This window comes from Petromyzon marinus, chromosome 3 (assembly GCF_048934315.1).
Source record: "Petromyzon marinus isolate PM22_M1 ecotype Great Lakes invasive population chromosome 3, UKy_Petmar_22M1.pri1.0, whole genome shotgun sequence".
NCBI lineage: Eukaryota > Metazoa > Chordata > Hyperoartia > Petromyzontiformes > Petromyzontidae > Petromyzon > Petromyzon marinus.
In genome coordinates, this window is record NC_133669.1 from 10,354,261 (window position 1) to 10,381,203 (window position 26,943).

General features: G+C 49.7%; 2 protein-coding genes across 7 annotated transcripts in view; one reads left to right on the top strand and one right to left on the bottom strand.

The window, feature by feature from the left end:
* Nucleotides 1-15,956, top strand: LOC116953413 (factor VII-activating protease-like). Its single transcript, XM_032973601.2, has 16 exons — nt 1-469; nt 2,117-2,162; nt 2,763-2,871; nt 3,237-3,298; nt 4,549-4,647; nt 5,094-5,201; nt 7,303-7,425; nt 9,026-9,148; nt 9,446-9,617; nt 11,373-11,470; nt 11,790-11,908; nt 12,863-13,044; nt 13,182-13,324; nt 13,902-14,048; nt 14,198-14,340; nt 14,726-15,956. Exons 1-16 carry the CDS (start codon nt 380-382, stop codon nt 14,900-14,902), a joined length of 1,941 nt encoding a protein of 646 aa, XP_032829492.2. The 5' UTR covers nt 1-379; the 3' UTR covers nt 14,903-15,956.
* Nucleotides 15,920-26,943, bottom strand: part of LOC116953420 (magnesium transporter NIPA2-like) — a 26,708-nt gene continuing 15,684 nt past the window's right edge. For 5 of the 6 annotated variants that reach the window (XM_032973612.2, XM_032973647.2, XM_032973637.2 and 2 more), the window contains exons 2-9: nt 26,360-26,608; nt 24,358-24,414; nt 23,250-23,340; nt 22,676-22,836; nt 21,117-21,281; nt 20,229-20,329; nt 19,548-19,641; nt 15,920-19,177 (exon numbers count right to left, since the gene is read on the bottom strand). In XM_032973612.2, coding sequence (XP_032829503.2) covers nt 18,885-19,177; nt 19,548-19,641; nt 20,229-20,329; nt 21,117-21,281; nt 22,676-22,836; nt 23,250-23,340; nt 24,358-24,414; nt 26,360-26,608 — 1,211 coding nt within the window. In that variant the 3' untranslated portion in view covers nt 15,920-18,884. The remainder of the gene's footprint in view (nt 19,178-19,547; nt 19,642-20,228; nt 20,330-21,116; nt 21,282-22,675; nt 22,837-23,249; nt 23,341-24,357; nt 24,415-26,359; nt 26,609-26,943) is intronic. The other variant, XM_032973630.2, reaches the window with a different exon arrangement.

The following is a 26,943-nucleotide window of genomic DNA, read 5'->3' on the forward strand; positions in this document are numbered from 1 at the left end:
TCACCCACCCTCAAACTCCCATATCCACCAGCCCTCCGCCCGCAAACTCACCGTCCACCACGATTCCTCACCGCGTGAGCAAACAAGATCAAGGACTCCTCCCTTCCACCGCGGAGGCACTGGGAAGCAACCACCATAACCACCACAATTACTACCACAGCCATTGATGGACCCAGAGATAAGGAAGGAAAAGGGGGTTGAAAGGTTACGGAGCCTGCCTTGAGTGAAAGACTGCAGGGGAGAGAGTGAGCGAGTTGGTTAGTGAATTTGTGAGGTTTAGGTTTAGTAGGGGGACGAGGTGTAACAGGTCGTGGGGAGAGAGTTGCCGGAGTGCGTAACGGAGCCCTCCGCCGCCGCTGCCGCCGCCGCCGTCGTCGTGATGAGGTGGTCAATCGTCGTGGTGAGGTGGTCAGTCGTCGCTGTTGTTTTCCTGTGTGCCTTGGGGAATAGCGCCGAGGCAAAAAAGAAGGTAACCGTGCACACGTCAGCACAATCAACACGCTGCACATGTACGCATGCACTTTGTTGAACATCTTTCGCACCGGACGTGGCCACCCGTGCTAATCGGAGATGCGGGGGAAGGACAATAAACTAAACACACAAAAGGCAATTCTAAATAAATTAGTTTTCAATATAGATGATTTAAAAGTGCATAGCTCCAGTGGCATCCTAATATCGTAAGGAAGAGCGTTCCAGAGGCCCGCAGAAGGGCATCACCATCAGCAGCAGCGACAGAAGCAATAATGTGATCAACAGCATCGTCAGAACTATGATCGTTATCTCGACTATCCATAACAATAATCATCTCGAATATCCATGATCAATTCGAATAAACCGCATCGTGAGTGACAGAAACGCAATTTTGATCGTGAGTTTCAGAAGCAACAGCAGCACGGGAATCAACGTCAGTGGCATGATCCATTATTGGCCGTAGCAGCACCCCGTCAATAACATCAGGAACATCGCAATGGTCATCGCAATATTGATCCAGGAAAGCTTCACCGAGTCCCGATACTCGTTTTTTTCTCCCAGAGGGTGCTGCTGCATCGTCGGGTATTTTGGCCTGTTCCGTTTCTAAAGTGGTGCGTAGCTTCATGTGAGAGTAAAAGAGGGGAAACGTGGAGAAAAGCAGCCACGTCGCGTACTCGGCACTGCCAACCACGTGGCCACCTCCCAGCCCCATGCCTACAACACCTGGCAAGCCCTGGTGGTAGTCACCCATCAAGTTACTCACCAGGCACAAGACTGCTTGGCTTTCACAATCAGACAATATCGCGCTCAGAGATCGAGTCATGTAGCCGTAGCCAATACGTTTAAAATGTGATCGTAGTTAATACTACTTGAGTTGATTAGGGTACTGTTACGAGATGTCACCATTTAAAGAATCTCTTGGTGGAGTGGTGGGGAGTGGAGCGGTGGCGCTGCGGTTAGCGCATTGCACTATGAACGTAGCGACCCGAGTTCGCTTCCTGGCCATGGCTGGCACGTTCGCGAGCAATACCTAAACCGGTTCTTTGTCCACCAACTTCACCAACTCGCACTGAGCGGCGTGGTGAAGTATAATCCAACGCCCACCATGGGCGTGATGGTTCGATAAAAGAGCCCAGATGAACAAAAAAACATTATTTAAAAAAAAGAGGCCGGTAGATAATATTGTCTCATCATGGAGCTGGTTTGATGTGCTATCATCAATTCAGCCAAAACGAACGGGAACATTTTGATTTCAAGCTTTCGTGACTGCAGTGATTCATATTCTTGGTTCTTTCGGTAAAGTCACTGCAACACAAGCAGTCATTTCCCTTCAACGTGACTTTACCGAAAGAACCAAGAATATGAACGGGAACATGTTAGCGCATTTGTAATTCACCTCTGGTACCAGTGGCCAACCGAGTTATATACTGTTTTGTGGCATTGACCATCATGTGCAGTCCCCGTTGCTGATCATGCGGATTGGTGGTAATGATGATACTTCTGCTACTTGTGATTTTTAAACTTCGCTCAAACTGCAAATCGCAAATAATCATTGCAGAAGCATCATGAACCCAATAGGTGCTCGCTAACTGCGGCAGCGAGCCAGTGCCAGGAGTCTAACTGGGTTGGGTGTGTGTGTGGACAGGAAAAGGAGAACAAGAATGCAGGAAGGAAACGGCAAAGACAAAGGGGTGAGACTCGGGCCACGGGGTCATGAAGTCATTGGGGCAGGGGTCATCTGTGAGACTCTGGGGTCACTGGATTCATTAGAGCACCTGCAGACACCTAGGGTCAGAGTCACTGTTGCTTCTGCATCTCCATCAGCCATACGACAGAAGAAGAAGTGTGCATGTGTCAGTGTGTTTGTGTGTAAATGTGTGTGTAATTGTGCAAGCGTGTGCGCGTGTTTAAGTGCGTGCACGTGTGTCTTTGTGTGTCAGCCTGTGTGGGGAACAGTAGTGCAGCAGTGAGCGCGCTGCACTCTTGAACCCGGTGGTCCGAGTTCGATTCACGGCCACCAACAGCAGTGACTTATCTGAATTTGTCCTGGGCCTTCCCTAGGTCGACTCAGCCTCAAATGAAACCTGATGCGATGTGTAGACATCACCACTTGGGAGACAAAGGCGGGTGGGTGTGGTGCTGCCCCCCCCCCCCCCCCCTTGTACCGTGCCGGCCTTCATGGGTGCCCGCTAACCTCACTTTCCCCAAAAGTCCGTGAAGGCTACACGGGGGATCTTTGTCTTGTCGTGTGAGTCTGTGAGCGAGTGTGCCGGCACGCGTGTTGTCTACAGTGTTCGTGTCGGGTGGAACGGCTCGCCATGGAGCTCGTTGCCGCTTTCCATTCTCGCACAAAGGAGTCGACTACCAGGAGTGTGTGCCAGACGGGCAGGGAAAAACCTGGTGTGGACTCACACACACGCACTCAGAGATACGCCACACGCACACCCCGACACACTCTGTGACACACTCACACACTCTGTGACACTGTGACACACTCACACACTCTGTGACACACTCATATCCTTCCATGCTCACAGCGGCTTCAATAGATGCTCGCTAACACTTTAATAGATGCTCGCTAACGCGCACAGACGCACTCACAAACACTCCACACCCCGAAACACGCTCACTCACACACTCTGTGACACACTCACACCCTTCCATGCTCACAGCGGCTTCAATAGATGCTCACTAACAGCGTTCGCCTTAAACATTCTGTGTGATCTACATGTGGGATCTTTGTCATTTTCCGCGTGCGTGTATAGGTGTGCAACGACACATGAACTGGACAAAGATGGGAAATGGGGTTACTGCCCCACAGAAGAGTGTAACACACACACAAAATCACGCACACAGTTATACATCATCATGGTCACACACAAACAAAGTTGTATGGAAGTACAACAAAATCCATGAGCTGCTATGTGGCGATGACGCTTCTGTAACCCTTGTGCCAGGCTAGGTTTTGTGGTAGGTCACAGGAGAGACATCTGTGGTATAGGTCAACTGAGATAACTGGCAGATGCACCACCGATGCTACCCACTACGCCACCTTGCTGTGTTTAGCCTACCAGCGCCCTGCTCGTTGTTGTGAGCGTCGCTCCTCTGCCCTCTCTCCACTGTTATTAAAGGGCGACTACCTTCAACTGCCCAGTAGCGTCCTTCACATGCCTCCTCCGTAGATGCTGATCGAGTATGAATCTACCAATATAAAACTGCGATAAAATGTAAATCCGTATGGTAACTTAAAACGATGTAAAATACCTAAACTCATTGATCTTAAACAATGGCGGGTTTCCAAGAGTATCCAGCCAGTGGGAACAAATGACGTCTTGCATGCAGAGCGTCCGTTGATTTTGTTTTAATTCGCTTGCAGTTACGAGCTAGTTAAGATACCTCACAAAATGGACAATTGGTTCAAATATTGATGCTTATTATTCCTACGTTCATTTCTCAGAACCAGGCTGGGCCAGGCAAGGGGGTTGCTCGGTGGAAACAAAATTCAACAAGGGGTACAGTAGCCAAAAAAGGGTTGAGGCCACCCCTGTGCTCGATGACTGTATTTGTTGTGGCAGCGGTGGTCACAGTGTAATTATTGTTGCTGATGTGGTCATAGAGGACCAACTCGTGAGTTTCAAGCAACGTGCCGAACAAACGCACGCCTACTGGCAGATTGCCCGGCTTCCATCTTCCACAGAAGCAATGGCCAGCGCTTAACCGGATCTCCACAAACGACGAAAGAAAATGCGGATATCTAATGGACAAGTGGAAATCAAAGGCTCTGTCTACTGTGACTACAACTGCAACCCTGGACTGTAGAACTTCGCACTGCCCACAAATATAAGTTGAAGGCGGTGTATCTGCGGTTCACTGACTTTCAGACAAAGCAATTGATTGGCTACATCACTTACAACCTCGAATGGTTGTTATTAATAGGCCATACGACAGAAGAATAAAGACCTGTGATTGTTCTGGTGGTGGAGTTGTTATGGATGAGTCACTGTTGTTGCGTAGAAGTCTGTTATTTTTTGGTTGTGTAGTTGTAGAGGATTGTTATTGTGCTTTTGTTTAAAACAGTGACAGAGTACAATTTGGATGAAGAGGAGTCTGTGTCCAATGAAACAGATGTCAACTCCGAGCAAAACTACGACTACTGGAACATCAATGACCGAATCGGTGAGGTCATAGGGTCAGGGGATCACGAGGAAAAGGGTCACAGGATGATGGGTCATGGGAAAACAAGATCACATAGGGTTACACTCCTATTCAAACAATAATTTCAACTTGTAGTGCACACAGAGAGAAAGACTAAGAGGTGCGAGTAACCACAGATAAGCAGGAAGGCAGCCATGCGATGAGCCATCACCAACAGTGTTATCGGTCAATGAATGAGTATTTACACGTGGAACGAATCCATAGCGCCTAAGGAATATCCATGTGTGCGATGGGGAAAGACTATATCCCATACAGACGATAACAGGTAGAGTACACATTTGTGCTGTACTATATGCTCGTGGTAAGCCAGGGTATGGCACTTCGACGCAACTACCAATGTAAAGTATATGTGTGCCCTCGAAATAATGTGAGTGGACATTCCATGTTCCGTGTATGTGTGTGTGCAGACCCATGCAACATGAACCCATGCCAAAACGGTGCCAAGTGCAATGCCGTGGGCTCTAGGTTCACGTGCAAATGTCACCTACCGTTCCATGGGACTTTATGCGAGAAAGGTGGCACGCACACCCACAGAGCGCACTGCACACCACGACACTACCACATAGCGCAGCACGACAACCATAATACACCACCCCACACACCGCGACACACCCACAAAAAACGCCGCAACAGCGTAACAAGCACACACCGCCACACAGCACCCTAACATGCCCATGCCACGCACCACAACACACCCACATAGCATAACACAAAACACACCACACAACTTACACTCACACCACCAGAACACACCCGCGTACACATCTGCAACACACAAAACGCACTCCACACCACTCCACAAAAAAGCCGGGAGCCTTTTAGGCCGAGGCGTCAAGGGCAAAAAAACCCTTTCCCGTTCTGATTTCCGAACGGAATCAGAACATAAAAGGCCATGTGGGAGGGCGTGTAGCATAGTTTAGCGCCAGATATCAGAGTGCGGTTGTGTCCCTACAGTTATCTGCGGTGAGTACAGAACAATGTCTTTAAAAACAGCAGCGCTACGCCTCTCTAAATAAAATTAACGCTAACCGTTCTCAGAACGGGAAAGGGTAAAGAGAGACTGGATCCTCTAGGCTGAGGCCAGTCAAGCTTGGTGCCTCTGTAGTGTTTATAAAGACGAGTAAACTTCTTAGGAGGCACACTCTGTTTATTGTTATCCTTTCCTCATACAATCCTTAACACACAAACAGAGGGGTATCCGGTCCCCTCACCCGATACCCTAAGGAGGTACAGCCTCCGGACTCAGCGTAACCTACACACAGGTCTCCTTGATACCTAAGGAGGTACAGCCTCCTAGCTTTGCGGGACTTACACATCTACCGCTATTCTAGAGTCCTCCGGCTGGGACCTAGGGGAGGCTATCTGACCCACCGCTGGCCCGGTGGGTCCTGATCATTGGGTACCCGAGCCTTAGCCCTCAGAAGGGCTGGAAGGCTGGTCCAGGGTCCTAGCTAGTCTTCAGCCCGGGTTTCGGTCTTCGTGTAGGGAGAGAACTCCCCGCGCTCTGCGTGGTCACCCTTCTTATACTCGTTTGTGGCCAGGTAGAACCAATCACACATTCCTACGTGGAACTGGCTGATTGGTTCTTACCAAACCGTGGCTACGATCCACTTCACCTCGTCTGACCCCAACCGTTATGTACCCAGAGGTAACGCTGCACTGCCCCTTTGATACCTGGTGGCAATGCAGGTTACCGAACAGTGCGTAGTTAACGCCTCTACACCTCTAACACGTGTACAATCACTGAAAGGCATATCATATTTTGTTAATTACACCACAGCCAAATAAGCGGCTTTGACGGCTGTATTGTTTGAAATGCATACCAGTCAACCCGTACGGTTTACCTGTATTCTTGTACAGGGAAATTGAGTTTTCAGGTCCATACGGCGGTACAGCCGTTTTAATACGGGCAAAAAAATGTGTGTTTCTCCCTTGTGATGGGACTTTGTAGGATGAACGCTGAGATTTATAATGGCACAGGATGACCGATAAGGTTTGAACTGGTCTGTAATAAGGTAGAGAGAGGGCACTGATAAGGGGTTGACAGTTGTATGAAAATGCAATACGGATAGAAAAAACCGCGCAAATCGACACACGCTGCAAATGCTGCCAGAGCTCCGGCTCCCACCGGCACTCACCGATTGGCTGGCCACGGAACGTGCGCCCAATTGGGGAAACACGGGGCGGGACAAAGGGTGGTGGTCTTCAGGGCGATTAGCGGAGAGGCTTTTGAGTGAAAGGACCGCCAAAACTTAAAAGGGGGAAAAGTTGTGTCGTTCCGAGGGCGGTTAGGGTCACCGGGATAGGATTGGTGGTTAACGTGGGAACGGTTAGGAAGGGTTTGAGGATACAAGGGATGGGCGCCTCAGTGCAAGCTCCCTACGACTACATGGTTCTTCTGCGTTGGTGAATAAATGAGGTCACGGTAAACGTACGCATCGTACTTGACTCCTCTGCGCACGTAAGCCGAGTTCAATCCCAACACGGTGATACAAGAGACAAGGCCACGGGTCCCACGTGTGTGTCGGTGCACGTCCTACGCCTGAAACATGCTCTGGCAGTAAAGGCGCCTCCCATGCCCCTGCCCTCCCTGCGTTTCTCCCGCGTGCCTCTCAGTGTGGGACCCTTGCCGTAACGTACGGTGCCGGAATGGTGGAGTGTGTCTCGTGTCTCCCTCGTCCCTGAACACCTTCACCTGCGACTGCATCCACCCCTTCTCCGGGCGTCGCTGTGAGACAGGTCAGGGTGACACGTGGCATCGACGAGGCGTGTGCACGTGCACACGCGCGCGCACGTGCGCGTTAGAGATGTGGTGGGGGGGGGGGGGGGGGTGTAGCGGTTAGCGCGCTACGCTACGAAACCCGATGACCCGAGTTCAAATCCTGCTCATGGCCAACACACCGGTGACGGTTATCTGAACTGGTCCTGGGCCTCCCCCCTAGGTCAAATGAGTACCTGGTGTGGTCGGATGTGGGTGATGGCCACCCACCCGCTCGTGTACCATGCCGGCCTTCGTAGGTGCTCGCTAACAGCACTTCCCATAACAATCTGTTAAAGCTATATGGGGGGGGGGGGTCTTTGTCTTTCTAGGGATGGCACCCATTTTTGGGTGAATCTTACAAAAATGTGAAAACTGGCATAACTACGAAAATTTCAGACAATCGAGAAAAGAAACATGATCTTGCATTGATCCAAAACCGCGATGCCACGAGAAGTGAAACTTACTTCTGTGACGACTTTCCTCGATCGTGGGGTGGCAGGGTCGCGCAGTGGTAACACTCGTGCCTCGCAGCAAAGACGGCTTCGAGTTCGACGTCCAACTCAGATGCCTTTCTGTGTGGACTGTGTTCTCCCCCCTGTTCTACATGGGTTTCCTCCGGTTTCTCACATAGCTATCAATACAACTGCTATTTGGGGAAACATCCCAATGCCGACTTAATTACCAGATAAATTGCTCAATTGGGATTACATGTCGCAACATCGCCGCCAACTGCAAACACATGGCAGGACCCTCCTGAAAAGGGCATTGAGACTCGGTGATGAATTTCCTGGCTAAACGATAAACGAGCGGAATAATAATAACTTGACGTCTTTTAGATGAGCGGTGATGTAATATAAAAATGGCTTCGAGTAGAAATATCGTTTTACCGATATAACTTTTCGTCAAAAAATCAAATTCGTTATATATCAACATTGAAACAATACTATTAAATGCATAACCAATGAAAGTCGTTGTGTATGCACTCAACTCAATGTTTTCCCATGAAATTACGGTAATTCCAAAATCATCATCCCAATGAATATTTGTGTGAAAACTGTTTTCAGTCTGCGAATGAATAACCATTAAAGGTAGATGATCGCCCTGTTTTCCTCGCCTAGGGGGTCGTCAAATCCAGATTTGAAGCGGCCCATGCTTTTTATGTATATTGAACTTTCGCACCGTACGTAGCGAATCGTGCTAATCGGAGGTGCGAGGGAGCCGACAACAAACTAAACACAAAGCAGGAAATAAATTAGTTTTCAATCTAGATTTAGTGCATAGCTCCAGTGCCTTCCTAATATCGGAAGGGTGTTCCAGACGGCCGCAGAAGCGCATCTGAAAGCGCGCGGCGATGCAGCGACCGTCTTTGTTCGATCGCTAGCCAAGAGCCGCTGCTGTGAGGATGCCCGGAGTTTGCGTGATGATGGTTTATGGTCCTGGGCGAGATCAGCAAGGTATCGTGGTTCATTTGTGGCAAGCACTGTGATGCAATGAGTGCGACCTTATAATGTATTCGGTCAGCAACCGAAAGACTGAATGTGTGATATCAAATACTAATTCATATGCCACGTTCGACAGCGGGGCCAGTGTGCGCCGTGAACCCGTGCGAGAACGGGGGGCAGTGCTCAGCAGAGGTGGACAGCGACCAGAAGTTCACCTGTAGCTGCCCCCCAGGGTTCACCGGACCCAAGTGCCAGATCAGTACGCTCACCCCAAACGCTGACTCGCCACGACGACTCACCACCACAACCCACCTGTCCGGTCACCCCAACACAACGCATTCGCTCGCACCCAAACACAACACTCGCCTAGCCCAACACTCACTCACGCCACTCACTCCCCAGCACTCGCCCACGTATACGCTCGAAACCACAACGCAACCCTCGCCTTCAACAATTCATCTCGAAACTCTTCTGCCGCGCCACAGACGAGCGCGCGAGTGTGCATGTGCGTGTGTGGAGGGAGGAGCGGTAACTCCCGCCGCGTGTTGTGCGGCAGATGAGAGGGACTGCGTGGAGGGAGCCGGCGCGTCCTACCGGGGCCCCGCGTCGCTCACATTGTCCGGCCGCCGCTGCCTGCGCTGGGACACGGCGGAGCTGCTCAAGGAGCCGTACAGCGCCCACCGCCCAGAGGCCGCGCAGTGGGGGGTCGGCGAGCACAACTACTGCAGGTGTCGCAGTAAACGGGGGGGGGGGGCGAACCCGCGCGCACTTCCAGCTGAACGCGCGACAAAGACGCGCGCGGGGGAGCCCGGGCGGACTTGTGGGGGCGGGCGCTGCGAGCGAGCACCCGAGTGGGGGCCCGCGAGGCGCACGCGGTGGTGGGTGGGTGGTCAATACCACGCTCGGCCGCCTTTGGGGCCGTCCATAAGTGACGTCACGTACCTGGGGGAGGGGGGGGGGTCAGACATTTGTGACGATGTGTGACGAGGGGGGTGGGGGGGGGTTGAGAAATGTGACGTCACATCAAAATGCGCAACTTTAAATAAATATAGACAACACGTTCTACTTCATTAAATAGACTTTTAAATAAATGTTTTCTCCTACAACATCAGAGTGCAGCGCCACATTAAATACGCAACTACAATGACAATAGTTTAAAGCGATTTCAAGCATGTTTTATTGGGGGGGGGGGGCAGAGCTTTGTGACGTCATATTTGAGGGCGGGTCTGACTCTTTGTGACGCCGTGTGACGAGGGGGGGGGGGGTCAAAAATCGTCCAAAATCGCGTGACGTCATTTATGGACGTCCCCTTTGTCTCCCAAGTGACAATGTTTACACATCGCACCAGGTACTAATTTTAGGCTGAGTTGATCTAGGGGAGGCCCTGGACTGGTTCAGACAATAGTGAGCAGGAATCGAACTCGGGTCACTGGGTTCCTAGCACAGTGCACGAACCACTACCACCTACAGAACCACTGCCGGTGCATGAACGCGACCACTATCACACCACCGCTCTCGACGATTGTCACGTTCTGTTTACATGACAAACCTTACTAATTGGCTGTCGGGTGGCGGCGGGTTTAACGACACATTTATATTTACGCGATCTAATAAAGAAAAAACTATATTATACTGGTAGGAACCTCCTGGTTACACCAGCCCACAGGGGATTATTGTGTCCATCCGTCCGTCGTGCATTCAAAAATGGGGAGGGGTGGGGCTGGGTAGAGAGGGGAGGGTGGGGGGGGGGCTGGGTGGGGCTGGGTGGGGGGTGGGAGGGGAGGGGCTGGTTACCCCGTGGTGCCCTTTTAAAACTCAATGTTTAACCTACTCACGCCGGCTTGTGCCCGCCATCAGTCAGGCATATTTGCAGAATACACCACGTGGTGCCGCCGTTGACCCTGGCCATTGACGAAGCAACCCAACGTTCCTACCAGCTCCCTCCGCAGGAATGTGTTTGATGATACGAATCGTTGGTAGTGACAAAGCTATGTCTCTGTGGCACACCACAGCCACCACCATAACAAAAATGGGTGTAGAGTCAAGTAAATCAATGTATGAGGAAAGAAAAAGGAATGGGAAAGGAAAGAGATGCCGGGACGGAAGTCGTCACGATGGACAAAGATGGGCACTGCTCAAGACGAGCAGCAGGAAGGAGCACTGGCGGACAGGAATTAAAAGGAGAGGAAGAATGACCAGTTCATGATGTCAGGGAGGAGAGGGGAGGGAAAGTAAGGAGAGGGAGAGAGAGGAGCAGAAAATAATACATTGCAGTGTGCGCTTTCACAGGAGGTGGGGATAGGGCAGGGGGGTTTCAGAGATGGGGTGGCCAAACAAGTCACATGATTTTTGGGGGCTTGAGCTGATATATAAATGTTGGTAGTGATTGCGACATTTAAAGTGACATTGGCAGTGATGAGTCAGGATTAAAGTGACGTCGAGAGTGATCATGGCATTGTTTTAAAATGGTGGTGATTGTGCAGGAACCCAGATGGAGACACGAAGCCTTGGTGCTACACCTTCAATGACCGTGGAGTCAAGGCCTGGGAATACTGTCAGCTGCCTGTGTGTGCTGATAAAGGTGTGAACACCACCCCAACCATAGCATTCTCAGTGTCCTAAACGGCCACATCTCAAATGCTTCGATCGTTCGGATCGTTTCTTCTTTTCCAGCCTCACATCACTACGGTCCCACCCACCACATGGGGGATTGTCTGTGCAGTTTTTAAAATGTTTTTACTTCAACTCAATGCGAGCCCGGTACACATCACTGATCACAGAAAAGGGGGGGGGGGGCTACGGCAGAACTTGCTGAAGAGGGGTGGATTGGGCTCGTGCGAGCCGTGAGCCACTCACGTTTGTAGCGTCCCTCCCTGTATAATGCCGCTCTCTCCTTCCAGTCCAGGATAAGCCACAGCAACAGAGACCCAGGCCTAAACCACCTCAACCACAGCCTCAACCACAACCTCAACCACAGCCTGGAACAGAGTTCAGCACATGCGGACTGCCTGAAGTTCAGGTGTGGACATTTATCGTGCACCCAGAAACACGAGGGCATGTATAAAAAAATATATCTTTTATTTTTATCCTTAAATCCATCCCGATGGTGCTATCGGCTGTTTGTCACAAGATGTCATATCCATTCGGATCTCTATGGCGGAGCAGTGCAACTATTTGTTTTAGACAATGGCACGCAGAAGCACATATCACAGCGCTACCTCCGAAATAACTTTGCTTAATCCCATCCACACATAACAAAACTCGACACATTTGGAAACAACACTTCCCTAAAATATATAAATACAATTGGCGACGTTTTGGGCAATGCCCCTTCTTCATAGCACATGGGCCAGAGATATGTCATTAAAGAGCAGAGTAATGTTCACCGCATGAGTGTCAACACGAAGCATCCAAGCCATGGCGGCTCAGCTTTCTCACTCCCGCGGTGTCCAACCACCGCAAGTACCCATTTACCAAGTGTACCCAGAGGCACGAGTCCACTGCACGATCGCGTATCAGACTCGTTGGGGACCGAGGTATGGGCAGATGTGTGATGAGGTCGGTTAATCTGCCGAGTCTGGTGTCCTCATTATTTCAAAGACCAGATTTTGTTCTATGGGAGACAAGAGATTTTTGCAGACAGGCTCCGCGATTGTGGAATTTCCTTCTTCGGTCCATTAGGGAATCCGAGTCCATTACACTTTTTAAATAACGTCTTAAAACTCCCCTGTCTTCACAGGCTGTCTCCACAACTTACGCTTTAACGTAAAGCGCTGAGGCCTTGTGCGAATTCCTCTCCAGAAAACTGTTTATTTTCAATGTATAATTGCAGTTGCACCAATGATTGTGCACCAATACTGCTGGACGTGGACGGTTAATGGGTCAGGGCAGCTACGCGACAGGTCGGACGTGCGACGTTTCACCACGCTGCTCACCCCCCCCCCCCCCCCCATCAACTCAAACCCCCCAACAGTCGTTCCTGGGCCGGATCGTGGGGGGGCAAAACGCGCGGCTCGGCTCGCACCCCTGGCAGGCGTCGCTGCAGATACGGCAGCGATTCTTCCTGAGCAACGTCGTCTCCACCGTGCACATGTGCGGGGGGACGCTCGTCGCTCCATGTTGGGTGGTCACCGCCGCCCACTGCATCGGCACCACGTGCGTGACTCGCGAAGCGCAGATCCACGAGCCACACACGCACGGATCCACGAGCAACATGCACAAATGTATCGTGTTGACGATGGTGGCGTTGTTGTGCTTGTATTGATGTTGTGGCGGTGGTGGTGGTGGAGCAGCAAGACAGAGAATTTCCGGGTGAAGCTGGGTGTGGGGCGCTTGGACCGCGAAGTGGCCGGCTCTGAGCAGGGCTTCGACGTGGAGCAAATCATTGTTCACGAAGGGTGGGGGAAGGGACAGTACGAGCATGACAACGACTTGGGTAATCTCTATGACCCATCACATCATCTCTTCGTCATTATTATCACATCACCATGACCACCATCACCACATTACCATTATTATATTACCATAACCACCACCATAAAATCACCATCATACACCCATCCCCAAACCTGCTGTCACCATCATCACCACAAAGAATACTGTAACACGACTGCCACTGTTAGCAACATAGCGAATTATATCAAGACAGCTATGGATGCCTTAAACCTCCAACTTCTGTATTAACAGCACATCTGATAAGGACGGTTTGTTACGTACAGTGCAAAAGAAGTTCAACACGCACATATACGTAAATACCACCTCCATCACATTATTCAACATCGCTACCTCCATCAGCCACTCCATAAGTATTTCCACCATCACCACGTCCATCATCATCATCTCACTGCATTGTACTACATCTCTCTTTGACCCCCCCCCCCCTCTCTCCCGATATATCCCCTCTCGAATCTTCCTGTGCACCCCCCCTCCCGTCTCCCCATATCAATCTGGATTTCTCCACACCCCTGGACCGTACCTCCCCCACGTCTCCCCCCCCCTCCCCGTGTCCCCAGCGCTGATGAAGCTGCGAAAGGTCGGAGGTCACTGTGCGCAGGAGTCACGCTACGTGCACACCGCGTGCCTCCCTCAACAGGGGGAGGCGCTGCCCGCCGACTACAACTGCGACATCTCGGGCTGGGGGGCCACGAGCTTCAAGGGAGGTGCGTGCGCGCGACGGGAACAAACGCAAACGTGGCCAGCTCTGGGCCCAGCGGACCTTCGACGCTTCGCCTGGCCCCAACGTGCACCTGGCTAGCCCTGGCGCATTTGTTTTTGGTTTTCGTTTGCGTGCGCGCACGCGCGAATGTAGCGGGCTCGCAGGAGCTGCTGGAGGCGCAGGTGAAGGTGATCGCCACTCCGCGCTGCAACACGCGCCAGGCCTACAACGGCGGCATCACCGCCAACATGCTGTGCGCCGGCAACTTCGAGCGGGGCGGCGTTGACACGTGCCAGGTGAGATGTGAACCGACGGGTGGCGTGCGGTGCACGATGCGTGCGTTTCGCGGTGTGCACCTGCGATGTGCGAACCCGTGGGGTGCGTTGCGTTGGTGTGAGATGCACAACCCGCAGTGGTGTGTGGTGGGTGGTAAGCAATGCAACGCATTGATGTGCATGCGATGTAGCAACCCGTAGTGCATGTTGCACATATGAAACACGCTGTGCATGCAGTGTGCGGTATATGTATGTATGTATGTTGAGCTTTTTCGCACCGTACGTAGCCAAACGTTCTAATCGGAGGTGCGGGGGGAGACAACAAACTAAACACAAAATGCAGTGGTGTACGACGTGCGAGTGATTAACCGATGGTGCGGTGTGTGGACTCGTGGCGTGCGTGCAGGGCGATTCGGGGGGCCCACTGGTATGTCCGCGCCCTGGGGGTGCCGAGGGGGCGCCCCCCATTCACGTGCTGCACGGTGTGGTGAGCTTCGGCGAGGGGTGTGCCCAGCAGTACAAGCCTGGGGTGTACACACGTGTGTCGCGCTACGTGACTTGGATCCAAAGCAAAATCCGCTAGGCACACGCACGCACCGTTACACACAATACACACACACACATGCTCACGCATCCAACACTGCGGTCACAACGGCCACTATTCACTCTATAACGGTGATGTCGCAACAGCGTTTGTGCCAGGCTACGTGCACTGAGGCATGTAGCCTGGTAGCTGTACACACACCAACGCTCACAACACACATCCATCCATGCGCATTCCACTCTGGCATATACAGGCGCGCACACACACACAATCGTCAGTGCACAAACCGGTACAAACCAGTCCAGTACACATGCTGACACACCAACAAAGCTCACACAGCAATCTAGAAAATGACACGAAAACATCAATTCATCTGTTACAAGACTTGTCTCTATTGGTGCAGCGGTGACGTCTTGCTGACAGGTCACAGGCTGTATCCAACTTGCAAATTACACGGATTTTAATTCTAGTGATGTTTCATAACGGCTAGAAAGCTACAATTTGGCACAAATAATCAGGTCTATGCTTATAGATATATACATATGAAGCCAAAATACGTGGAAGTTGACTGCACTAACTCATCGGCCAGGGTCAGCCTAAAGTTCTACATTGTTTTAATGAATGTCAACTAAATAGTTACAAATATATTATTGCGAGGAGTATATACGTTGAAGCGTAGTACAGAACAATGGATTTTGCTGCACTCCCGGCTGCTGACAACGTAACCCTGCAGCATCAGACAGCACCTGCCTTATGCTTGGCGATCGCTCATCCAACCACTATCCAGGTTCAATCCTACTAAGCATCTGAGATCTGACAAGACAGAGCGCACGTGCTGCACGTGCGTTTGATCATAGGTCACACACAGCTATATCTGAACGCAAACACACCTTAATGCGTCAACAGACACACACCTAAGAATTCACACACGCGCACCAAACGCTGATATGTGGTTCGTTACAAAAATCCTGAACTAAAAATAACATGATCTTGCCAATGTCTGATTTTACATTTACCATTTGTGACACACAGTATAAACCGTACAATTATCGCAGACTGATTTTTGACTTTTAATTAAAAAACATTAACATTTCTTCCGCCCACCCCTCCCCTTTTGTTTTACCAAATGTGTGCTTTGTCATTGTGTATAGACTGAAGCCATTGAACAAACCCACCCATAACACGACCCTGTTGAGTCCACACACACACACGTGCATAACACCTGCACGGTTAGGCAGCCTGTTTTCTACGCCACCAGCTGCATGGCTAGCCCCCTTATTAGAGCTCATTGAGTAAGGTAGCTCAGCTACTCTCCATGGCAATTATTTAGAGCTGTGGTTATTATTAGGGACCATCAGTGGTGGATATAGTTCTGATATTCAATATTGCAGCCGCTTAGATTATTTTTAGAGATCAGCGATTACAGCTGTTCAGCGTTTTCACCATTATTAGATATGAGTGACAGTATAACGTTTCTACCCATGTCAATTATTCAAAAGTTTCACGTTTTTAAGAGATCATCAGTGATTAATACAACTCTAATACCCTGCGATGTAGTACTACAAATATTTGAAGACAACTGCTCAGTAAGTTCCACAATTATTCTGAATAATTTCTAAAAGTAGAACCATTATGCTAAACACATCGCAAATATTTTGTTATATTTCTCTTACTATGGCTCATCAGTGCAGTGTAGCTCTACTATCCTATTGCCATATGGCTTATTTTGGCTGTTAAGCAGACACCCTTTGTTCCTGAGTGGCCTATACACAGAAAATGGCACGGACTCTTAAGACTTGAAAATAATCCAACTGACAACGTTCAATGAATAACAATGCCCATCAGCAGCAAACAAAATAAATAACAAGTGCAGGCTAAGCCAATCATGTCGCAAATTACATCTTAGCCCTGTGGCATTATTTGGGGAGGTGGGGGGGGGGTCAGGGAATCCCACAATGCCATTCCTTGCAAACGAAGTAACGTGAGCACATGTGCAAGTCTACCCTGGCATAGCAAAGCTCAGCGGGGTGGGGTAACAATGGTGCGATGGCAAGACACGTCAGCGCGATGACATCATTCACCGGTACGATTACCGATGGGGCCATCGTGATTTTACCCAGAGCCCCCCCCACCCAGCAGTCAACAGCGACATGGTCCATGGAGAGAGAGACATCTCGCAAGTCCCGTCTAGTTATGGCGTGAGCTCCGACGGCGAGGAGGAGCCGTATACAGTAGTTGTGTACCGAAGGTGGGAGTTGGTTAATGCTCCGACTTATCACCATAGTGGGTCACTGTAAACGTGCTTTATCCATTAGGTTTGTAAAACACTTCTCTACATTTCCCTGCTCAAATAAGCAAATAGGAATGGTGCTCATTTTATTCGTCACACTGGTGGAAATTCCACATTCCCATGATGGTGGACAAGTCTTCCACCGTTGACTTCCCAAAAAGTGGTGCCAGTTTTCTAGTCCACCGGAAGAGATGATTGTAAAGTTTGGTTTAGCAGCAATTACCCCGACTCCCCATTTGGCTCACACTTAGCGCAGCCATCAATACAAAAATAAAAACGCAGCATTAAAATCCTGGCCATAGGGACCGGATAATTATGAAATAAAAATACAAGACTATAAATTACTTTGGCCTTCATCGGTGTAAAAATAAACGTCTTCACATGTAGTTTTTTTTTCTTTCCACAAATTAGGCTTCCTGGTGAGACGAGGGGGTTTGTGCCCGAGGCGTCGAGACAAGCGGAGCAACGGGTTCCGCCTCCACGCGGAGACCTTGGGGGATCGTCGTTGCGTCACTCACACACACTCGGGACTCCCGTGCGAACTTTTGCCCCCTTGCACCGCTTGAGAAGTGGCCAACTGTTAAGAGATAATTCCGCTTGAGGGGTTCTTGCCCTTTGCCTACGACCCAATCATCCAGTCCCACGAGGTCACAGAAGCGAAACAGGCTTCGGTGAAGACAGCGCTTGGATGAGTCACTGTCATGGGCACACTGTGTTGTCACGGGGCTTGTCAGGCTACGAGGGGGAATGCAGCAACATCCGTTGTTGCACTGCACTGACAAACTCACGTATCTATGCTCATCTTCACCAATCTGTACTGACCAGTGTTGTTAAAATGGTCAAATCATCTACACAACCTGCCCGGCATGGGGCTTATCCAGCAATGAACTCGCACATAAGGGTTATGAATGTACAAAGTGTTCAATACAACCAGATCCTGCGATATAGCCCTGATCCTTGACCCACATCCTCCCTTCAATTAGAACACACCCTAGATCGTTTACCCATACCCTCTCTTTCTCAAAAGATTCCTTTTGTTCAGATCCCTTTTTGCAGGTTTCCTGACGTTCATACTCTGGTTACTCAAACTTCAAAGAACTCAGTACTTCCCAAGTTTAAAGCCAAACTCCTGGGAAACTACAGTCCCGATCCCTCACCCAAGTCACCACACAGGGACTCAGTCCTGATCCCTGTACCAGTCCCAGCTTGGTACAGACCTTGAGGAATTAACTTCCAGCTCACACTATAGGTATTTACCACTGCCTGGCCACAGGCTCTCAAACACTGTCTACAGGTTCTGCCTTATTGAGGCTGTGTCCCGATTAATATATTGCTCGTGTGTACTGCACAGTGTAAATGCACAAGTGCGAAGTGCTGTGGGAGAGGCAGACATACACGTAAGAAAAATGTTCAGATAGCTAAGAGGCATGCGTGTCAACAAGCGCACATATTCAGACATGTGCTCCCTCACATCATAAACAAATATATCCCGTACAGACTTATTATAGACTGTACGGGCAAGTGCTGTTATAGCAAGCACCTAGCAAGGCCAACATGAGAGGGTGGTGTGTCCAAGACCACACCTGGCCGGACAGTAAGACGCACACACGGGGGTGGGGGACAGGCAGACAGACGCATGTCCTGTTAGACGGACAGACAGAGTAAAACAAAGCCAGTCACACACACACACAAAGGAGACGGTCACAAACGCATCATCAACAGCGCCGCCGGTCACGGCGCTTTCTTCGTGAACTTGGGATTTCTGTCGAGCGTCATGCGGCCCGGGCTGACCGGGTCCCTCGTGCTCCGTGCTTCTACGTCGTCATCCTCGTCATCCTCCTCGTTGTTGAGAAGTGCGCGGCGAGATGCGCTGTGGTGCGACAGGTCCAGGTTCGTCGCACCACCACCGCTGCCGCCGCCGCCACTGGCATCGCTGTTCACATTCAGCAGGAAGATCCCGATGACGACCGTTCCGAAACCGCTCAGCATGGCCAGCACGTCCACGGCCCCAACGCCGCGCCACTCTGCATGCGACATGCGTTGTCACACATGCGCGTCACAAATGCGCGAGACGCACGCGGTACAGGCAGCGTCGCACGTGTGGCGCCATGCAAGGTACAGGAGTCGCACGCTCGCATTGCACGAGACTCGTGCGGGAGATGTGATGCGGGCGTCATTCACGCGGTACGTGTGGGGGCACGCGTGAATTAGGTACCGCACACGTGGCAGGCAGTCATTCGTACGACACACACACGTGGCACACTCACGGTGCACCGCAATATATACACACACACGGTACACGTGTCGCACGGCATACACAATATATGCGTGGTACACACACCACCCCGTGGTACACACACCACACACGCGGCTACATGTGCCCGGGTGTCGCACCCTGGAAGAGGATGGCGGAGCAGATGACGACACAGGAGGTGAAGGCGACATAGTAGACGGGGGTCACGACGTGCGTGCTGAATGTGTCCAGCGCCTGCACACCAACATAAACAACATCATCGTCAACAATAGTGCTTCCAAACTGTGGTTGGTGGACCAGTGGGGATCACTGCAAGGCTGTGGGGAAGTCATTCGCCAAACTGTTGCAAGTGAGATTTATTTCTCAAAATACCTTTTTACTAAATGTAGTTGTGGGCCCAGAAAGATCGGGAACCATTGATTCACACCAACATTACAACTATCTGCATTAGCATCACCATAATCAACATCATCATCTCTACGTTAACACCATCATAACATGCATGCAGTACCTGCACAAAAATCTTAATCTTCATCACCATCTTTACCAACATTTAATTAATTTAAATTAACATTAACATCACCCTTGTAAAGCGCCTTAAATAACGGTGCGATATAAATATAAGGTAAGATCACTACAACATATTTGCTGATTAAATGTGTCCAGCAACTAGCACCTACACCGTCACCAATACCATCGCCGCCACCATAAATATAATCTCTTTACCAAAATAGAAACCATTGTCGATCTGGGTGCAGTGATGGTCGGGATTGTGGCGATGGTGGCAATGGCAGCAGCGATGATGGTGGTGGTGCTGTCACCTTGTTGAGGTAGTTGATCTGGGTGGTGATGCAGGCGATCAGCGAGATGAGGAGGCCCCACGTGAGGGGCTGTGTGAACACGGACTTCCCCATGAAGAGCTCTATAGACAGCAGCGCATGCCCATACACAATCATACATACACACATTACACACACACATATATATGTAAAAACTGGGTGGAGCAGTGGGACAATGGTTAGTGCCTTGCGATATTAACCCAAAGACTCAAGTTTTATTCACGGGTGATATATGCACCAGTCCCGGATGCCCCTCCTCACCCACCCCACCCACCCCCCCCGTCTCACCAAACCGACAAGGCGTGGGCAGGCCTTAACCTAGCAGTGGATTGACAAAAGAGCTGTTTATTATACCGCTGTACATAACCCAGTGTTACTTCACTACTAAGCAGTGTCTGTGTGTTCTACCAACGTGTTATACCACGATGTGATTACACAACCCTGCAGCTGTGTGTTAACTACCTCGCCAGTAATATAGGAAGTTGTGGGTTCGATTCCGACCCTAACATCTGTTTGCATGTTCTCCCCACGGTCGCATAGATATTTTTTCCGGGTCCTCCGGTTTTTCCCTCCACATTCAGAAACATGCGTTTTAGAGTAATTGGCTGCTATAAATCTCCACATAAGCCAGTTTGTTGAACTATAATTTGTGACCAGGTGGCTTCTGACAAGGAGCTAGTGGGCCTTAGCTGGTTTAGAAAAAATAGTTTAATAGTTAAAACAACTATATCGTGTTATGCCCCTATCATACACGACTGTGTTATTGCATCTCGCTGTGGCTGTGTGTTACAACGCTACGTTGGTGCGCTACACTTGCGCCTCCGCGTCGCACCGCTGCGTTCGCGCCCCACGGTGTGGTGCCGCCCTCACCCTTGAGCACGAGCGAGAGCCCCTTGACGGAGGCGACGGACAGCGAGCCCACGGTGGAACAGATGAGGACGTAGATGAGGACGTTGCTGTTGCCGAAGCGGGGCACGGCGATCACGGCGAGGGCCACGGCGACGCACACGACCAGCACCGCGTACGTGATGAACGCTAATCACGGCAGCATCAAAAACGCAGCATCATCATCATTAATATCAACAGCATCTAAAACGGCGTTCCTCGTTATATGTCCCGCAGGCTTAAAGTGTCCCTCGGAGAGCCGAGGAGTGGCTGCCTCGCGCACACACCATGCCTTTCGTATTTATTTAACATTTATACAGTATCCCTTTTTTAATTCCCCTTTTCACGAGCTCAACTGTCAACTTCAAGTGGTTATTGTACTTCTGCCACCGATCAAATGAAACTAAACCACAACCCTACTCTTCTTATTGGTAAGCAGAAGTGCTTACCAATAAAAAGTGCGTCACAACCCAGATGACGCTGTCGAGCGTTTATGCAGTACAGCAAGTCCTTAAGGCGTGATTGTTCACACAACGCTATTTTATTTTATCAATTTATTATTTTATTCTCATTCTACGTGACTTTACCGAAAGAACCAAAGAAGAAAACGCATTCTTTCATTCGGAAACACTTTTAGCATAATACAGAACGCGCTTGTTATGACGCGGGACGCACAGTGTTATCACGTGGAACGCGTGGTTTCTGAGCAGTTGACAACAAGCTACTTTCTTGAGCTGCACGGCCGAGCAATATGGTACAGTACGCGGAATGACGCAGTATGCGGTGGCATTCCCTCGGTGATTTGTTCCGCCATTATACTGTGTGCGTACATCATATCTCACCAAACTTGGATCGTTTCATTATTTATGGGGAAACTGTTTTCGCTTAACGCAGTACTTTTCAGGAACGCATCGAACACATTAAATGAGGAATTACTATTTCTTAATTGGAACGACTGCAGTTCTGATTAAGCAGGAGACTGCTTAAACATTTTTACATGGAACGTCTCTTAATTCGTAAAAAAAAAACCCAGCAATAGCTCAAACTGAGGAGGATGCACACCCTTCAACTGAAGTTATCGAGATTTATCCCTGCCAACATATAAGCGAGTCTCCAATGCTTTCAGAAGGCAGTTTGAGGCAGACCGGAGGTCCTCAACCTACACAAGACCGAAAAAACGTGTGATGACAAAAAAATATCAGTCGCTTGCAACTATCGGGACTCTACAGCTACTAGGCGATGTAAGGCTCTTGGTACGGATGTTTCCGGAGCTCTAATTACTAAGGGTACGTTAAAACAAAAATGTCATGGATGGGGTAGCTGTATGTGGTCCGATAAAATCCAGTTTCTGATGTGGTGGCCCTCCACAATATTTGTGTGGAACACCGACCTAAATCATCACTGGCAACAGCAACAACGCACACCATCGCCCCCTATTGTGAAAACTTGGCAGGACCCTCGGTGAAGCTTTCCTGGGTAAATGAAAGCATCCTAACGATGGTGGTGTTGATGGTGTTGACGGTGTTGACGTGGGAGCTGGGTACCTGGGTCCTGTAAGTGAATCAACATCTCATTGAGCGAGGCCACCTCGACGTCCTGTGGAGCGTGGACGACCATCACCACCGCCCCTAGCACACTCAGCAGGCAGCCCAGCCGACCCAGGTGCTCCAGCCTCTCCCCCAGGACACACCAAGCCAGCACCGCCCTGTATATCACACCATTCCAGCCACACCATTATACAACCAACAGCTGCGAAAGAAGTTCAACATACATACACAACCTAACACCAACACACACGACACGAGCACCGCCCTCTATACCGCACCATTTCTGCCAGACCGCTATAGAGTATGGATTCCTGCAGTCATGAAAGCTTCAAATCCAGATTGATGTGTTGGAGATTGAGGAGAAGCGGACAAAGTGGAGGAAATGGAGGGATGTGTGTGTGTGTGTGTGTTGCCTCGTACCTCCGATTAACACTGTTGGATACGTACAGTGCGAAAGAAGTTCCACGTACATACAAGTGGATGAGGTAGTGGAAGGTTGAGACGAATGGAAATGAGGAATTGGATGAGGTGGCAGGCCGGTGCGCGGGAGGTGACGAGGCGTGGTTCTCACGTGACGAGGATGCTCAGGGCGCCCAGCGGAGTGACAAGCGAGGCCGGTGCAAACGCGTAGGCGGCGAAGTTGGCCGCCTCGCCCACCGCCACTGCAGCCAGACACAGGACGTGCGGCCGTTACACTCTGCTGGGGAAAGTGCGGCTGGGGAAAGTGCGGCTAGCGAGTGCTTTTAATGCCGGCATGACGCACAATGGGGTGGGTGGTGTGCCCGGATAAAAAAAAAAAAACATGCCCCACCGCCTTCGTGTCCCCAACGCTAATATTTAACCCACACCGTGTAGTAATTTAAGGCTCAGTCGACTTAGGGGAGGGCCCAGGAGTGGTTCAGATATTTCGTCACCGATGTCGGCCTTGGTTGGGAATTGAATTCGGGGGACGGGGATCGTGGCGCAGCTCGTCAACTGCTGCGCCACCGCTCCCCCCAACATGCAGGGGCACCCGGGGACACCCATAGAGATAAACACAAGGATTCGCGAGGGCACGGAGATACGGAAACACGTGTAGGGTCAAAGAGACACGCGGGGAGATGCGCTTAGGAACACACATGTCGCGATACACAAAACTACACATGGGACGTTCACAGGCACACATGCGGCATACAAAAGAGACCAGCTAGACGCTCACGCAGCTAAACACACATACACCAGAACAACTGAAAACACAAACACGGACACATATACCATACTCACGAGATAAGCACATACCACACACATCAGAACTCCCACATACACACAAACGATGCACACAGAATACGCGAGAACATGCACGATGCTAAAGATAGAAACACAAAGACATCCACAGGAGATGAATGTGGACAGAGGCCCAACGTCGGACACGCGTGATATTGCAATGATACACACGAGACACACAAAACACATGCATCAAAACATGGGTACATGGAGGCAAACACACACACACATGGATGAATCCAGAGATACACAGGCACACAGACATTATAAAGTACAGAGACACACACACACATGCATGTACACGCTTGTTCGTGTAAATCCCAACACTAGCAGGCGACTTCATATTTGTATTATTAGCAGATTTTATTCATATTAGTGGGTGTAAAATGCACATTCTTATGGAGATGTGGCCTCACTTGTTATAAGCCCTGCCCACCAGAGCCACTCCTTAAGGTAGGCATGACCTCCGTCACCTAGGAGACAGAATGCGTCAAATTGCAACACACAAGAACTCAATTTTGTGCGCTGTACATCACGTGGAACACGTTAACCAACCATGAGACGTGTGCAGCGTGTTTAACGACTTAATTTTCATGCCAACAGAGAAGATTGGTAAACATGGAAAGAATGGGTAACTATGGCCCACCACGAGGACTGGAGTTTAGGAAACCCTGCGATGAGGAAGATGTCGTAAGTTACACATAAGATGAATAGGAATGAAAAGAAGAGCAATATGCCCAAGTGGCCAGGTGGCTCAAGAGTCAGAGTGTTGAGCCGGCACCTGTGTTTGAATATGGGCAGCTGCCACTGATTAAACAGAGCTGTGAACGTCTATCAAACAATCTTGGTGTCCTTCTACAAACTTTATCATTTAAGTCCCATGTCAAACGAACTGTGAGAACCTCTTTTTCCCACCTGAGAATCATATCCTGGCTCCGTCACATCCTAAACACTGCAGGCAGTGAAAGACAGATCCACACATTTGTTTTTCCTGCTTTTACTGTAATGCCCTGCTTTTTGGAACCCCAAGAAAGCCCCTGAACAGGCTGCAGTATGTTAAAAATCCGGCCGCCAGGGTGCTAACTGATACACCCTTTAAGGATCACATCACATATGTCCTCCTGTCCCTTCACTGGCTGCCTGTCCGTACCAGTATTGATTTTAAGATTCTCTTACTGGTATTCAAGGCGTTAAATGGACTTGCTCCTCCCTACATTCATGACCTCCTTCAGCCATATATTCCATCGAGATTATTAAGATCCTCGGATTGTGGATTGCTCGCTGTCCCACGGTCGAGGCTTCACACTTGGGGGTGGCGGTGCTTTTTGCAATTGTGGCACCAAAACTCTGGAACTCGTTGCCCTTCGAGGTCACGACTTTCAAGACACTGCAAATCGTGACTACAAACAGATCTGTTGAAAATGTCTCTCTCTCTCTTTAGCTACTTTCAAACGTCTTTCTTGATTTTTGATTTAAAGCCTTCGTGACTGCAGTAATTCATATTCTTAGTTTTTTCTGTAAAGTCACGTTGAAGAGAAACAACAAAATAACAAAATATATATAAAACAATAAAAAATTCTCACGACGTTTCGACCATAACTCAAACGGTCATCATCAGGTGTGTTGGTTTGCATAAATATATTTATGCAAAATATACCAACACACCTGATGATGACCGTTTGAGTTATGGTCGAAACGTCGTGAGAATTTTTTTTTTATTGTTTTATATATATTTTGTTATTTTGTTGTTTCTCTTCAACGTGACTTTACCGAAAAAACTAAGAATGTCTTTCTTGATGTTAATTATTTCTGCCTTTTCATGCATAGCACCCTGAGAACGATTGTTTAAGTGCACTTTATATAGTTAAATTATTATTATTACTATGAAGTGTCGTGAGTTGATAGTCTCAGCCTAGCCACCAATGACGACAAAAAATAATGATCACATTAAATGTGGCTCAATTCATCTCTGAGAATCGTAAAATGTCAGTTTGGCTGTGATGTATTGAATATTAGTCGACGTGCCAAGTCAGGTGGTAGAGTGCTGCCCACTCATGTGAGTGGACTAGTGTCAATTGAAAGGATCTCGGAGATAGCTCTGCTATATCTGCTTCTGGGGGCCAATAAATAATACAAAGGGTTTCACAGCTCTGACAGTTCCAGATGGATGTCACCTTATGACAACAATTGGGAAAACAAGTTGGAAAGAGATAAAACATTCGAAGTATAAGATACAAAACTATATATAAAAAAGTAATACAAGTTAAAACAAATAGGCAAGAGAATAAGGAACACAAGAGAGGAAGGAAAAAAGATGACAGTAACATTGATAAAAATGGAGAGCGCTGTCCGACATTCAAAACCACGTCAGTCTGACAATATCTCACGTGGCAGCCAATGGCAGCGCGCCTTACTGACCGGCGCGTGTAGAGCCAGCACGAGCCAATCGCATGAGGCCTTTCTTCTTGAGGATGAAGCTGACACCGATGAAGATGGTAGAGGCGAGCGCCAGGCCCAAGCCCAGGAACGCCGAGTTGTGGGGCCTCATGTGTTCGGGAGTCATGGCCATGGCAGGGATGGCGGTTGAGCTCCAGTTGCCGGTTCCATTGTTGGGGGAGCAGAGGAACTGGAGACCTGATGACGAGCATAGTACAGCCAAAGGAGGCCCTAGAGACACATGGTGAGGATGGGGGGTGGGGGGGAAATTGAGATACAAATAAGATACACATGGGAACACATTAGCCGAGCATAGGCAAGCACATAAACTTTTATACCTCTTCCTTATCATCTCACTCTACACACCCCTCCAAGCAATCTCCAATCGCTCCAATCTTCTTCTCACCAACACCTCTTCGCATGCTCTCCTACCTATCCCCGTCTCATTTCACACTACTCCTAACAATCAAGGCCTTCTTTTTAAGGCCTCAGCCAACCTTCGCTTAGTTACAGGTCACTCATTCGCCTCTGCTGCCCGAAAGGTCTGGAACTCCCTTCCCCCAGCC